Source organism: Phycodurus eques, chromosome 12 (genome assembly GCF_024500275.1).
Source record: "Phycodurus eques isolate BA_2022a chromosome 12, UOR_Pequ_1.1, whole genome shotgun sequence".
Classification (NCBI taxonomy): Eukaryota; Metazoa; Chordata; class Actinopteri; order Syngnathiformes; family Syngnathidae; genus Phycodurus; species Phycodurus eques.
The window spans coordinates 7,265,569-7,278,950 of NC_084536.1; the positions used below are offsets into that span (position 1 = coordinate 7,265,569).

Here is a 13,382-nt window from a genome sequence, read left to right on the forward strand (position 1 = left end):
TCAGTGTGTGTGTGCGCGTGTGTTTGTGTCTTTGTGTGAGACTCTGCGTGTCCATCTGTGTCCTTGTATGTGACTGTGTATCCGTGTGTGTGCGCGCGTGTGTCCAAAAGTTTGTAACAGAGTGTGTGTTCTTGTATCTGTATGTGTGATTGTGTCCAAGTTAATGTGGTTCAATGAAAGAAAACATCAGAGTTCTGGACAGCAGCATCAAACACTGAGGCAGCTTGAGTGAAAGTAACACACACACACACACACGTTTACACACACACACACACACACACACTCTTACACTCACTTAAGGCTTCTTTATACTCGCGTGGACGGCGACCGCGCTGACGTCACTGCGGCTGTCCCGCACGTAGTTTGCCTTTATACTCGAGCGCAACCGACGCGCGCAGTTTTGAAAATGTCCTGCAGTTCTCCTCCAAGTCGGGGGTGTGGCTACGGCTGGTATTGGCTCGGACGCCACAGGGTGGAGTTTCCTCTGCATTTTTTGGCCATTTCCGGGAAGCCGTTTTTAACTTTCCTTTCAGTAACAAGGAACAAAGCAACAACAATGGCGACCGTGGAACAGTGTCTGCTTGAATAAATCGACCTAGATGACCAGATGATACGTTTAATTATGCTGCAAAATTGATCGAGAAGGCGGCGGCGTAGATGGTATGTAGAACCAAGGGGCACGCTGAGTATGCCAACACAGCTTGTGACTAACAAGGACCAATCACGAGAGATGATCTCCGCAGCGTTCAACGCGCAGCCACAATTTTTGCCGTGTGCGCGTCAAGCTACGCAGTGGGGCCGCGCGGGCCGATTCGTCGGTCAGGAGATGCAAAGCGGGCGTTGTCGGCCGTGCGACCGTAGGAGTTTAAAGAGGCCTTTAGTGTCCACTTCATTAGGCGTACACTCTAATAACATCCAAGAGCAAAACAATTTGTCTTGACAAAGATACAGTTCAGTTAGCTTTCCAATTAAAGAATATGTTTATTATTGTGTCGTTTCATACTTGTGAGAGTTTGACCACCTGATAAATAAAGTGACAAACATTTGTGAGTGACTCGAAACTCACTGGTGGCTACCAGTTAGTTAGCACGTAGCAGAGGAAGCTTCTCAGAATAAAGGGTGAGAAGGAGGATAAATTGGAAAAATGACTCATTCTTTTGCGTCTTGACTTCGTTGTGCAGTTTGGACTTTGAGGAATGTGCTCACAAGCTCATCAAGATGGACTTTCCCGATAGTCAGACGGTACCACACACACAAACGCACAGACCTTTGACATAGTGGTTGGTGAACAGACCCCTAATGTGTCCATTAATTTGTACGTGTAGAAGGAGCTTTGCAACATGATTCTTGACTGCTGCGCTCAACAGAGGACCTACGAGAAGTTCTTTGGCCTGCTAGCAGGGGTGAGAAACACAGAGATTATGCAGTGAGCCTCCGTTTATTTTTGGGGGATAAATTCCAGACCCACCCGTGACTGGTAAAAATCTGTGTTATACATAAACCATGTAAGAAAACATTGTTTTTATGTAGTTTTACCCCTCCTAGACCCTTGAAACACATTTACAGTAAACCCCCTGCTATTTGCGAGGGATGGGGACCGTGAATTGTGAAAAGCTTTTAAAATTAGTCATTATCAAATATTTTTAGAATCGCTTCTCCTATTGATTATTACTCGAATAAACGATTCATAATCCCCCCCCAAAAAAATTCTACAACTAACATGTCGTTGTATTCTCATTTATGAGGGATTGACTTCTAGCCTCAAACTGCATATATTGGTACTGAGTGTATGGTATAAATTTGGTGTACAGAATTTGAGATGACAAAATGCTAAATGGTAAGCAATCTCGATGAGCATTAGCGTGCGAGCGATTACCATTGTAGGTCTAAAAACGCTACTTACCATTTAGCTCACTCATACATCATATTATATGTACATTACACATCTAACAGTGTCTTAAAAAAGTTGACAAAGTTTAATAGTGGCCCAAGACTGCATCCGTCTGCAATAAATGTCCGTGTGAAACATTGGTTCCGGCGGTGCAAACATGGTTTTTTCTTTTTTTTTTGTCCCAGTGGAGCTACAAGGCAGAAATTTCACGCTGACCTATTTTTTAATTCGACTTAGCCAAACTGTTTTTTATTTTTTGTGTTTATTTATTCCCCCCCCCCCCCCCCCATTCCTACTCACAATTGACATGGAAGAAAAAAAATCATGAATATGTGGGGGATGGATAGGGTGTAGAAAAAAACATACACGAATAAGTGGGGGGTTTGTCCAAAAACAAATCCACAAATAGGGGAATTCATGAATGCTGAAGTGCAAATACGCAGGTGTCCGCTGTAAACTTAAGACACTTTTTAAAGTATTCTTTAGCGCCTTTTTTGCTGTGGGAGAAGTGTGAGATTATTGTATAAAATCACTCTAAGGAAATGAAAAGGCTCGCTCGCTATGTTCTCCAAATAAGATATCAAGCGTGCTTGCTTCAAGTGTTTAATTTGCCACTCACACTTGAAGTTTATTGCAGGCTTTACACGATCGGGATTTTTGGGACCGATCAGAGAGTTTAAAAAAAAAGCGATCACCGATCCGATCACAAGCTGGAACAATATGTCTATTTAAATGACTTCTTCATTTACTGTATATACTTGTGTACTTAATTGCTAAAAAAAAAAATATATTTACGGTACATAATGTATCTTTGTTCATCTATTTATGCCAGTGAGGCATACTGACAGACAGAACAAATTAATGGTCTTCTATTAGATTGCAGGAAGTACATACAGTAATTAATGTATCCACTTTTTGTGACATTTTTGTTTATTGGTGTGCTGTAAGATTTTTCAGTTGTAAAATATGTTCCTTGGCGCCATAAACGTTGGAAATAACTGCTCTTGTCAGATCATGTATTCTAATCAGTCAGGTTAAACCAACATTACAACATGACAGAAATAATGGGTATTAATTTACTGTAATTGAATTACTTTATTGGAATTAAAAAACTTGACACACACCAAAACTGTAGAGCATGATTCGACAGAAGGCATGTTCGCTTCCAACTGTTAGTGCTAGGTTGCTAGGCTACATAACCTTTTGTTGCCTGCTTGCGAGCGGTATCGTATTAAAAGTACATGAACATACCTCAAGCAAGCCTTAAACAAACGTCCTCTCCCGAGCACCGGTGACCACCAACACACGTTTTCACCCATTTTGTTCTTATAAACACACGGCACGATCCATTATTGTTGTCGTCGCCATGGTAATGAGTGTATCCGGTCGTGTTTGAGTTGACAAGATGAAGCCCAGTGATCGTAAAAAACGGGATGCGGTGATATCGGAATATCAATGACGTAATTGGTCGGATCGGCGAATTATGGCATTAAAGCCGATCAGCATAAAATGCTAATTATCGGCCGCTACCGATAAGGCCGATCAGATTGGTGTAAAGTCTAGTTTATTGTAAAACTGACATAACCAAATCTCCCAGAAGCATGTGGGAAAATGTTTTCGGGTCTGATGAAAGCAAGGTTGAACTTTTTGGCCATAATTCCTAAACAAACACCGCTAATCACCAAAAGAGCAGCATACCAACAGTGAATGGTGCTGGCAGTCATGCTTTGGAACTTTTTTTCTCCAGCTGGAACTGGGGGTTTAGTTAAGGTGGAGGAAATTGTGAACAGTTCCAGATAGCAGTCACTGTCAGCACAAAACCGTCAGGTTTCTGTTAAAAAACGTCAAGAAAAGCCTACAAGAACAGCTAAACTTTATTTGTCTCTAATCAGAGACACTTTAAATGGTGGCAGGTATGTGCAGACTCCCATTTAACATATGATGGATATGATTAGTTCATTCTGAACACAGCTACATCCCCAGTTAGGAGAGGGTGCATACTTGTGGAACCTTGATAGAAGGGACTAATAGGGGTGGGTGGGTTTCCCGATACAGCCAATTGTCCATTACTAAGGAGCACTTGTTTTTTTTTTTTCCAGGCCAAATGCACCCATCTTGCTGTACTGTACAAAATAGTTTTGTAGGTTGTTGGGTTTTTTTTCGTGGCCTAAAATACCCAGTACAGAACAAAGAACTTGTCAATTTAATTTTTCAAAAAGCTTGAAAAGTTTCACATTTTATCCAAACTTACCACGCCATTGCTCTTGTTCATGGTAACATTGTTGATGTATAGTACTCATCATAGGCAAGTGTCTTTCATGAGCAGCGAAGAATTAGTGTGCTTCCTAGTTCCAGATCCATTGGCAAAATGTTACAAAAAACTGTTGCCATACCAAAAATATCATGTTCTAGACTTCAGAAGCTTGTCTTTTGTATTCCTCCGAGTTAACACTGCAGCAATGCCATGCTCTCTCTCTGCGCTGCGCTCTATGCACAATAGACACTGGGGAACAATTTGAAAAAAAAAATTCGAGTTCGATTTTAATGCTGATTAAAACTAAAATTGGCATGCTGATTCCAAAATTCCAGTCAGTTTTTTTTCTAGCACGTCAAGTTTGTTCTCCACAGCTTACCCTCCAGATAAGCAACATTCCACTGATTAGCTAGTAAGATTTGCCAGCTCATTACGATTAGACTCATCTACAGCTACGGGGCAACTTGTTCGTGCAGTCACAGTGAGAGGTGTGTGCAACTCCCAATAGCTAATTACTAGCAATATCCGTAAACAGAAAGCTAGCATAGTAGGAATTAAGAGGATTTGTGCTGGCTTTTCTCTTAACCTTACAACCATGGGCATACCGTTGTAAGTTCTATTTCGTTTTATGCTGTTTTTTTAGTTTTCAAAGCTTGTAACTATTCCATCTCAGTGTTTCATTTATATATTTCCTTTGTTCCACTTTTTCTTCTCTCGTTGTTCAAAAACGTTACGTGATAGAGGAAAAACTGAGAGCAGTTTTGCATTGCCCACCCAAAAATTAGTTGAAAACTGCTGTCAGACCTAACTCAACAGAAATTGTGTTCCCCAGTGCAATAGACATAACCATTATGACATGGCTGCCACGTCAGTACACCGTGTTCAACATGGCCACCACATAGGCACGGGAGGCACGTCTTTTGGAATAGGATCAAATAATATTGTATATCTGTGATCCTGAAATACGTCAGTCCCATTCTCTGCCTGCATTGCGCCACAGCGCCAGTGAACAACAGCGGCCAATTCTGGAACTAACAGATGGCACATTAAGTGACAAATGGAAACTATTTTTGGACACATTGTTCACTCCCAACAATCCGTTTTATCCGACATCCGTTATATTGGGGTCTGTTTTATCGAGGTTCCGCTTTATTTTTAATTCCTCTCTTGAAAAGGTTTAATTTTTTTTTCCAATTGACTTGTACAGCTTATGGTTCACATGAAAAAAATTTTAATGACTTGGTCTCTGTTTAAACTGTAATTTATGAACAATAATGTGTGTGTGTGCGCGTGTAGAGGTTCTGCCTGCTGAAAAAGGAGTACATGGAGAGCTTTGAGGCCATCTTTTCCGAGCAGTACGAGACCATCCACCGACTAGAGACCAACAAGCTGAGGAACGTGGCCAGACTCTTCGCTCACCTCCTCTACACCGACTCTGTCCCCTGGAGTGTAAGCACACATACACACACACACACACAAACACGCACGTACGCACACACTAGACACACACACACGCGCATAGGATTTCAAAAGGGTGGATTGAAATTCCTTTGAAGTTTACGGCTGGGTAGTTGCACTTTGAAATTAGGGGAATAATCCAAATTGGAAACTTTCTTCGGGAATTGAGGGAAATTTAGGTCATTGACTGCTGTGGCCATTTATTTTTGTCAACTGGAGTCCAAGTGTTTACTGCCACTGTCGTATATATTCGTCAAGTACGGTCTTCAACGTGTCGGCTTGGATGAGGGAAAGAAATGCCAACACGTTGGAAGACACTCCAACAGAGTATGTATTTGTATGGTATAAACGGAGAATGTGTCGCGTAATTAGTAGAAAGCTTGTGTTGCGGTCGCGAGCAAAGATGACGAAGTTCATGGAGTAAATGGCGAATGCCAAGTCAAAAAGCCACTGACGTTCAAATGGAGCCATGCGGTGCGTCAGCGTCACTGTGCGTTTCTTAGTTGTATAACTCAAAGTAAATGATTATTTTGCCGTCTAAGGCCCTTTCTCAGACTTGTTTTTTTTGTTTTAGGGTTTGATGTGTCACAAAATCCCAAAGAAATTAGGCATCAAAGTCACTGCATGACATGTTTCTTTTCCCAAAAATCTAATTTTTTACGCTTGTTGGTCAGAAACCTATGTTTTGGGTGTAACCAACCCATGCTCTCGTGATTACTAAAGAATGGAGAAAGCTAGAAACAAACTTTTTTATGGTGAAAGAAGAGATTCTATTCTTTGTTTTGGTAGGTTCAGTACTTATGCTTAAAAACACCTGCTGGCAATATGGGGCACTGTTCACTGAAAATAAGTTAATGGAGAGATCATCATATTCAAACATAAATATAGACATTTTGTTTTGTCATCAGCACTTATCCATGCAAAATACAGTGGAGTAAATAATTATTACAGACATGAGCGGTCTAAAATTTTATTGGCAGGTTTATGTTAACAGGGAGAGACAGAATATCGAAAAAAAAATACAGAAAATCACATTTTAAAAAGATTTAAAAAATCTACTTGCATTTCATTTGAGTAAAGTATTCGATCCCGTACAAACAATAACGAATTCTGGGTCCCACGGACAAGTCCTCTCCCTTTTAAGAAAGTAAACCCGTTTGGTGTTTGAAAGACACAGGGTTCGCACGGTCATGAAAAACCTGGAAAGGTTATGGGAATTGAAAATGCGTGTGTTCATATTCATATATATATATATATATATATATATATACACACACACACACACACACACACATTTTTGGAAAAGTCATGGAAATATTGCATGGATAATTAAGATGTGTAAAACAAATAAAATGGTGTCACGTGCGATTAAAATAAAAATGATTACAATTCAAATTGACACAGAAGTGCATCGTTGCACTGCTAGCAGTGTACGCCGGCATACGGGAAATGCGAGACGTCACAATGTTGGCGAGGGTTCACTGCCGTACTCAAACATCTTCTGAAAGTGGATTTCAAAGATGGCAACGCAATGGCAAAAAAAAAATTAGTGGCTTTCAAAAGAGAGGTTGTATTTATTGGAAAATACAGAGTCAAACAATAAGGTTGGTGAAGGTTGAGCACTAGGTAGGCTCTCCCGCACGTGGCTCAGAACAGCGTCCGTACGAAAGAGACCGCAGAAGCTTTCGTCTGCTTGTTTTGTGGCCAAAATCGCTTCCTGTCGCGATGTCATGCAGTCTCTGACCAATCCTAGCTTCGTCTGGGTGCGTTCGGAAACTCAGTCCGACGCTCTCACGGCGCCCCGAGTTTGCGGTACTCGGAGACAGAGCGCGTTTCATTTTCTAATTTTACTCATGAAACGTGTTGGCTATTGGCAGGGCTATGTCAGTTATCCGCCAAATTGAATGTGTCAGTTCCGCTCGTATCGAACGACACTCCAACAACGCTCTGAGTTACCAAAGGTTCCGGCGTGCAGAGAGCGCGCCCGCAGTGAGTTTCCCGACGCACCCCGTGTTGATATTTTGTCCGTTTGTTGTGTCGGTGGGACTAAGTGTGATGCAACTATATGTTTATAAGGAGATCTGGGTGTGTATCTGTAATGGGAAGTATTATAAAAAGTGTGTCCACTGTTGTGTAAGCGTTCAACCAATCATTTCTATCAGTCTGATTGGTTGTTCTTCGTCAGGTGCAGTGGTTTCTCTAAAAAAACAAAAACGCAAACTCCCCTCGAATGGTGCAATTTTTTTTTTCCATCTGAAGCTCGCTTGTAACTCAAATTTTTGCAAAAAAAAATAAAATGGACGAAGCATAAAACTTCATTAGTCAAGGTACTACTGTACTTGCATGAAATGTTTTTTGTTTTTTTTGCTGTTGTATTTTTAGTCATTTATTCCCTTGCAAATTTTACGACTTTGAATTTCCAAGCCCTACCATCAAGTCATGTGAGTGGTGTTGTGGTTCTGGTTCTGCTCCAGGTTCTGGAGTGCATCAAGATCAGTGAAGAGACTACCACCTCATCCAGCAGAATCTTTGTCAAGATTCTCTTCCAGGAGCTCTGCGCTTACATGGGCCTGCCCCGACTCAACCAGCGCTTCAAAGATATGTACGTACGCAGACTTACACACGCAAGCAATAGTGAAAGCAAAACGGCAGGCCGGGCAGCAAAGCTCTTCCAGCAAAATGTGCTGCCTGGTTTGTCCCGCTCTCTCACAAACACGCACGCACGCACGCACACAAGCAAGCACGCACAAACGTCTCATGGTACAATTTGTCCCGTATTGTTCAAGTCTTGAATTTGTCTGTCTTTCAGGACCCTACAGAGTTTCTTCGAAGGTCTTTTTCCTCGCGACAATCCCCGAAACACTCGATTCGCCATCAATTTCTTCACATCCATCGGCCTGGGAGGTCTCACGTACGAAACACACACACACACACACACACATGCACACTTAACACAAACCATGTACGTATACACACACCCAAACTCATCAAGATCCATATATGTTTACAGACGCACAAAAACACAGCAACACGCTAACAAGCTCTGTGTATGTTTACACACACAAGCACATGCGCACGCAGAGAAACACACGAATAAGATCCATGTCCGTTTTCACACACACAAACATATTAACAAGACCCATGTACATTTACAAACACACATAAGATCCAAGTATGTTTCTACACCTGCGCACGCACGCATACGTCTGTGTGCGGTTCTACTAAAGTGTTGCATGTTGTCTTGCAGTGACGAATTGAGGGAACACCTGAAGAATGCCCCCAAGATGATCATGACTCAGAACCAGGAAGTGGAATCTTCCGACTCCTCTTCCTCTTCTGACTCCTCTTCTTCGTCCTCCTCTGACTCCTCCTCCTCTGACTCGTCCAGTGACTCGGATTCGTCGTCGTCCAGCAGCAGCAGCTCAGGTGCGTCTGCTACCTTCGAGCGCTGTCGGCCCGTGCATTTGCTACCTCATTCTTACCCCACTAAAACCACCTCCACATCGCACCACTATGACATCAACGCAATTATACAAACTGTCAGTACCATTTTAAAAAAAAAAAAAAAAAAAAAAAAAAAAAAAAGGCAATAGACCAAAATCTGGAGCAGTTCGCAATCAATATTTATACAATTGCATGACAAAAACATTGTCACATACGTCAGTGGTTGTCAAAATTTTTACACTAAATAGCACTTCAAACCTCTCCGAGTACCACCACAATAACCAACATTAGAATAGTACAGTAGGCCTAACAACAAAAGAAGCTTTTACTCCTAAAAAGTACATTACTGTAAGCCACTGTAACATAATGCACAGTTTAGGAAAGGTTAAAATATAATTGTACCGCAATAAAATTTTGAAAACAGATTCAATGCAAATGTACTTAACAGTTAAATACAACTGAACTGTACTTAAAATGTACTGTACATGAAAAGTAAAAACAAATGTTCCGTTTGTTTTTTTAAACAGGCTGTATGCATAGATACACACTTCATTGGAATGTGGAAGATTCTATTTCGTGTTTGAAAAGTTGTACATTTTATTTTCTCTTTAAGTCAGTGATAACTTTGAGTACCACTAGTGGTACTTGTACCACCCTTTGAGAATCATTGAAATACAAAATACTCAAAGCAGATAGTAATTAATAAATGTATTGTGTGCAGATGATGACAGGCATGTTTTGATAGTCCAACTTGGCTATCGGCAGTTTTTCTCTTATCAGCGGACAGAAAAATGTTGACGCCATCCATGAGAGCTACCGCATTATTCTCGACCATAAGGCGCACCGTATTAAAAGGCGTAAAGGCGTATTAAAGTCTGTTACGGGGTCTATTTCTGTATTTAACACATACATAAGGCGTACTGTATAATTGGGCGCAGGCATGGTAAAACATACGCCAGCTTAAAACATTTGGTAGCATGCATGCATGCTAAAACAATGTTTTTAAAAAGGCAGTGGGAGCAAAACTGAGTTCGGTTGTACTTTATTGAAGTATTTAACAATGTACTCAGCTTATTTTTTGATCAATCCTCATCCACAAATCCATCAAAGTCCTCATCTTCTGTATCCGAAATGAACAGCTGGGCAAGTTCTCAATCAAACACGCCAGGTTCCCTCTCGTACTCGTCGGAGTCAGTCTCGTTGCCGTGCGGCTCCTCAGAAATGATGCCGGCTTTTACGAAAGCTCGAACAACAGTGCAAGCAGACACGTTAGCCCAAGCATCCACAATCCATTCACAAACTCGCCCGGCGCAGCCTCCTAGTCTTCGTAAAGCTCTGTTCGCCATCTGTCATCTATCGCTCCCACGCTCCTCGCAACTTCACATTGAACGCCCTGTTCACACCGAGTTCATTAATCCATCGCTCGAGTTGGTTTTCCAACTCGGGCCACCTCACCTTGTTTCCGCGGAAACTCAGCTTCGTTTTCCTGCTTGCTCCACTTCTTGATCTTGAATTCTCTCGCGGCTGCCCGATTCCCGTGTTCCTCCGCGTAACTGATAGCTTGCAGTTTAAACTGTGCTTCGTAAGCGCGTCTCTTCGTAGGTGCCGTTTTCGACTGCGGTCAAGCCAGCCTCCACTTGTAAAGTAGCAGTCAAGCCAGCCGCCCCTAATTTTGTTCATACTAGGCACTACGGTAATAGGTCACTCACTCGCGGCAAAAGCCACCTTCAAAATAAAACCTTCCCAATAATACGGACGTCAATGCTCTTCGGTTAAGGAATGCAACCAGCAAAGTTAATTTGAATCTTGAGATACGTTAAAAAATGTAGTTTATTTGATATCTTAGGAAAAATAAATGGTAAATGGACTGCACTTATATAGCGCTTTATCTTTATCATCACCACAGTGCCTAAAGCGCTTTACAAAGTCTCACATTCACACACACATTCATAAACCAATGGGCGACTGCTGTCATGCGAGGCGCTGCCAGCCCCACTGGGAGCAAATTAGGGTTCAGTGTCTTGCCCAAGGACACTTCGACATGCGGACAGTCGTAGCAGGGATTCGAACCAGTACCACCTACTGAGCCAAAGCCACCCCAACATAATCCCATTGGTATCGCAAGACAAGTCCAGATCTGTGTGACAGACCACCAAGGACTCCACCAAAAGAGGTTTGATGAAGATCTGATATTGTATTTCAAAAGAAAAGTCTCCGAAAACTAATAAACTACATTTTTTAATGCATCTCAAGATTCAAATGAACCTTGCTGGTTGCATTCCTTAACCGAAGAGCATTGACGTCCGCTCGCCACTTGCCTCCACTTGTCGCCTGTCACTTTTACTGAATGATTGACAATGGTTTTGTTTTTGATCCCCATCCAGAGTCGGACACCAAACACAAGAAAAAGAGGAGGCAGAAAGGACAAAGTGACAAGAAAAAGAAAAAAGAGAAGACCAAGAAGAAGAAGAACCTTGACCACAGGGGGGACACAAAAGGACGGAGACGCCATGAAGAAGAGGGGAATGGGAGCCAGAAAAAAGAAGGCGTTCGAGGGAGGGAGGACAGGAGAGGGAGGGAAGAAGAGAAGCGAGGGAGGGAGGAGGAGAAAAAACGAGGCAGAGGAGAGGTCAGCAGCAGGAGGGACGAGGATGACAGAAGGGGAAGGAGGGAGGAGGACAGAAGAGGGAGAGAGGACAAACGAGGGAGAGATGAGAATCGAGGCAGGGGGAGAGAGGAGGAGAGGAACAAGGAGAACAGAGACGGCAACAGAGACGACAGGAGGCGGCGATGAACACTGCTCACTCTTTTGACCCTTTAGTTTTTCTTATAATGTGATTGAGAAAAAAACCCATTAAAGTTGTCATTTTTCAATGTTTGCTTTCTTGTTGGCTGTATTGGAAACTACTCCCACCTATCTCCTATATGGTGAGTCGGCCATTTTATAGTGAGTAAATCCTTTATCCATCCATCCATCAATTTTCTACCGCTTATCCGAGGTCGGGTCGCGGGGGCAGCTTTAGCAGGGACGCACAGACTTCCCTCTCCCGAGCCACTTCATCCAGCTCTTCCGGGGGGGTTCCCGAGGCGTTCCCAGGCCAGCCGAAGTACGTAGTCTTTCCGGGGTGTCTTGGGTCGTCCCCGGGGTCTCCTCCCGGTGGGGGGTGCCCGAAACACATCACTAAGGAGGCATCCGAATCAGATGCCCCAGCCACCTCATCTGGCTCTCTCAATGTAGAGGAGCAGCGGCTCTTGAAATCCTCCCGGATGATCGAGCTTCTCACCCCATCTCTAAGGGAGAGCCCTGCGGAGGAAACTCATTTCGGCCGCTTGTATCCGGGATCTCGTTCTTTCGGTCACGACCCACAGCTCGTGACCATAGGTGAGGGTAGGAACGAAGATCGACCGGTAAATCGAGAGCGTCGCCTTTCGGCTTAGCTCCTTCTTTACCACAACGGACCGATACAAAGTCCGCATCACTGCAGATGCTGCACCAATCCGCCTGTCGATCGCCCGTTCCATTCTTCCCTCACTTGTGAACAAGACCCCAAGATACTTGAACTCCAACACTTGGGGCAGGATCTCATCCCTGACCTGGAGAGGGCACCCCACCCTTATGTCCACGCGATGTTGCAGTAGCGTGTCAACCAGGACAGCCCCACAACATCCAGAGCCTTTAGGAACTCCGGGCGAATCTCATCCACCCCCGGGGCCTTGCCACCGAGGAGCTTTTTAACCACCTCGGTGACCTCAACCACAGAGATAGGAGAGCCCACCTCAGAGAACCCAGACTCTGCTCCCTCATGGGAAGGCTTGTCGGTGGAATTGAGGAGGTCTTCAAAGTATTCTGCCCACCGACTCACAATGTACCGAGTTGAGGTCAGCAGCGCACCGTCCCAGTGTTGATTGTGCACTGCTTTCCCCTCCTGAGATCCCAGATGGTGGACCAGAATTTCCTCGAAGCCGTCCGGAAGTCTTTCTCCATCCCCTCACCGAACTCCTCCCATACCAGAGTTTGTGCTTCAGCGACCACCAAAGCTGATTTTCCGCTTGGCCAGCCGGTATCCATCAGCTGCCTCAGGAGTCCCACAGGCCAAAAAAGCCCGATAGGACTCCTCCTTCAGCTTGACTGCATCGCTCACCGTTGGTGTCCACCAACGGGTTCGGGGATTGTCGCCACGAAAGCACAGACCACCTTACGGCCACAGTTCCGATCGGCCGCCTCAGCAATGGAGGCCTCTGACAAGGGATTCTCCAAGAAGTTCCCAGCAGACCCGCACAATATGTTTGGGCCTGCCACGTCGGACCGGCATCTTCCCCCACCATCGGAGCCAA

General features: G+C 43.7%; 1 protein-coding gene across 1 annotated transcript in view; it reads left to right on the top strand.

Moving 5' to 3' along the window:
- cwc22 (CWC22 spliceosome associated protein homolog) overlaps nt 1-11,923 on the top strand; it is a 28,708-nt gene extending 16,785 nt beyond the window's left edge. The window contains exons 14-20 of the mRNA XM_061692277.1: nt 1,182-1,242; nt 1,326-1,403; nt 5,442-5,594; nt 8,078-8,205; nt 8,413-8,514; nt 8,851-9,029; nt 11,432-11,923. Of these exons, the coding sequence (XP_061548261.1) occupies nt 1,182-1,242; nt 1,326-1,403; nt 5,442-5,594; nt 8,078-8,205; nt 8,413-8,514; nt 8,851-9,029; nt 11,432-11,841 (1,111 nt within the window). The 3' untranslated portion in view covers nt 11,842-11,923. The remainder of the gene's footprint in view (nt 1-1,181; nt 1,243-1,325; nt 1,404-5,441; nt 5,595-8,077; nt 8,206-8,412; nt 8,515-8,850; nt 9,030-11,431) is intronic.
- The last annotated feature ends 1,459 nt before the right edge of the window (nt 11,924-13,382 follow it).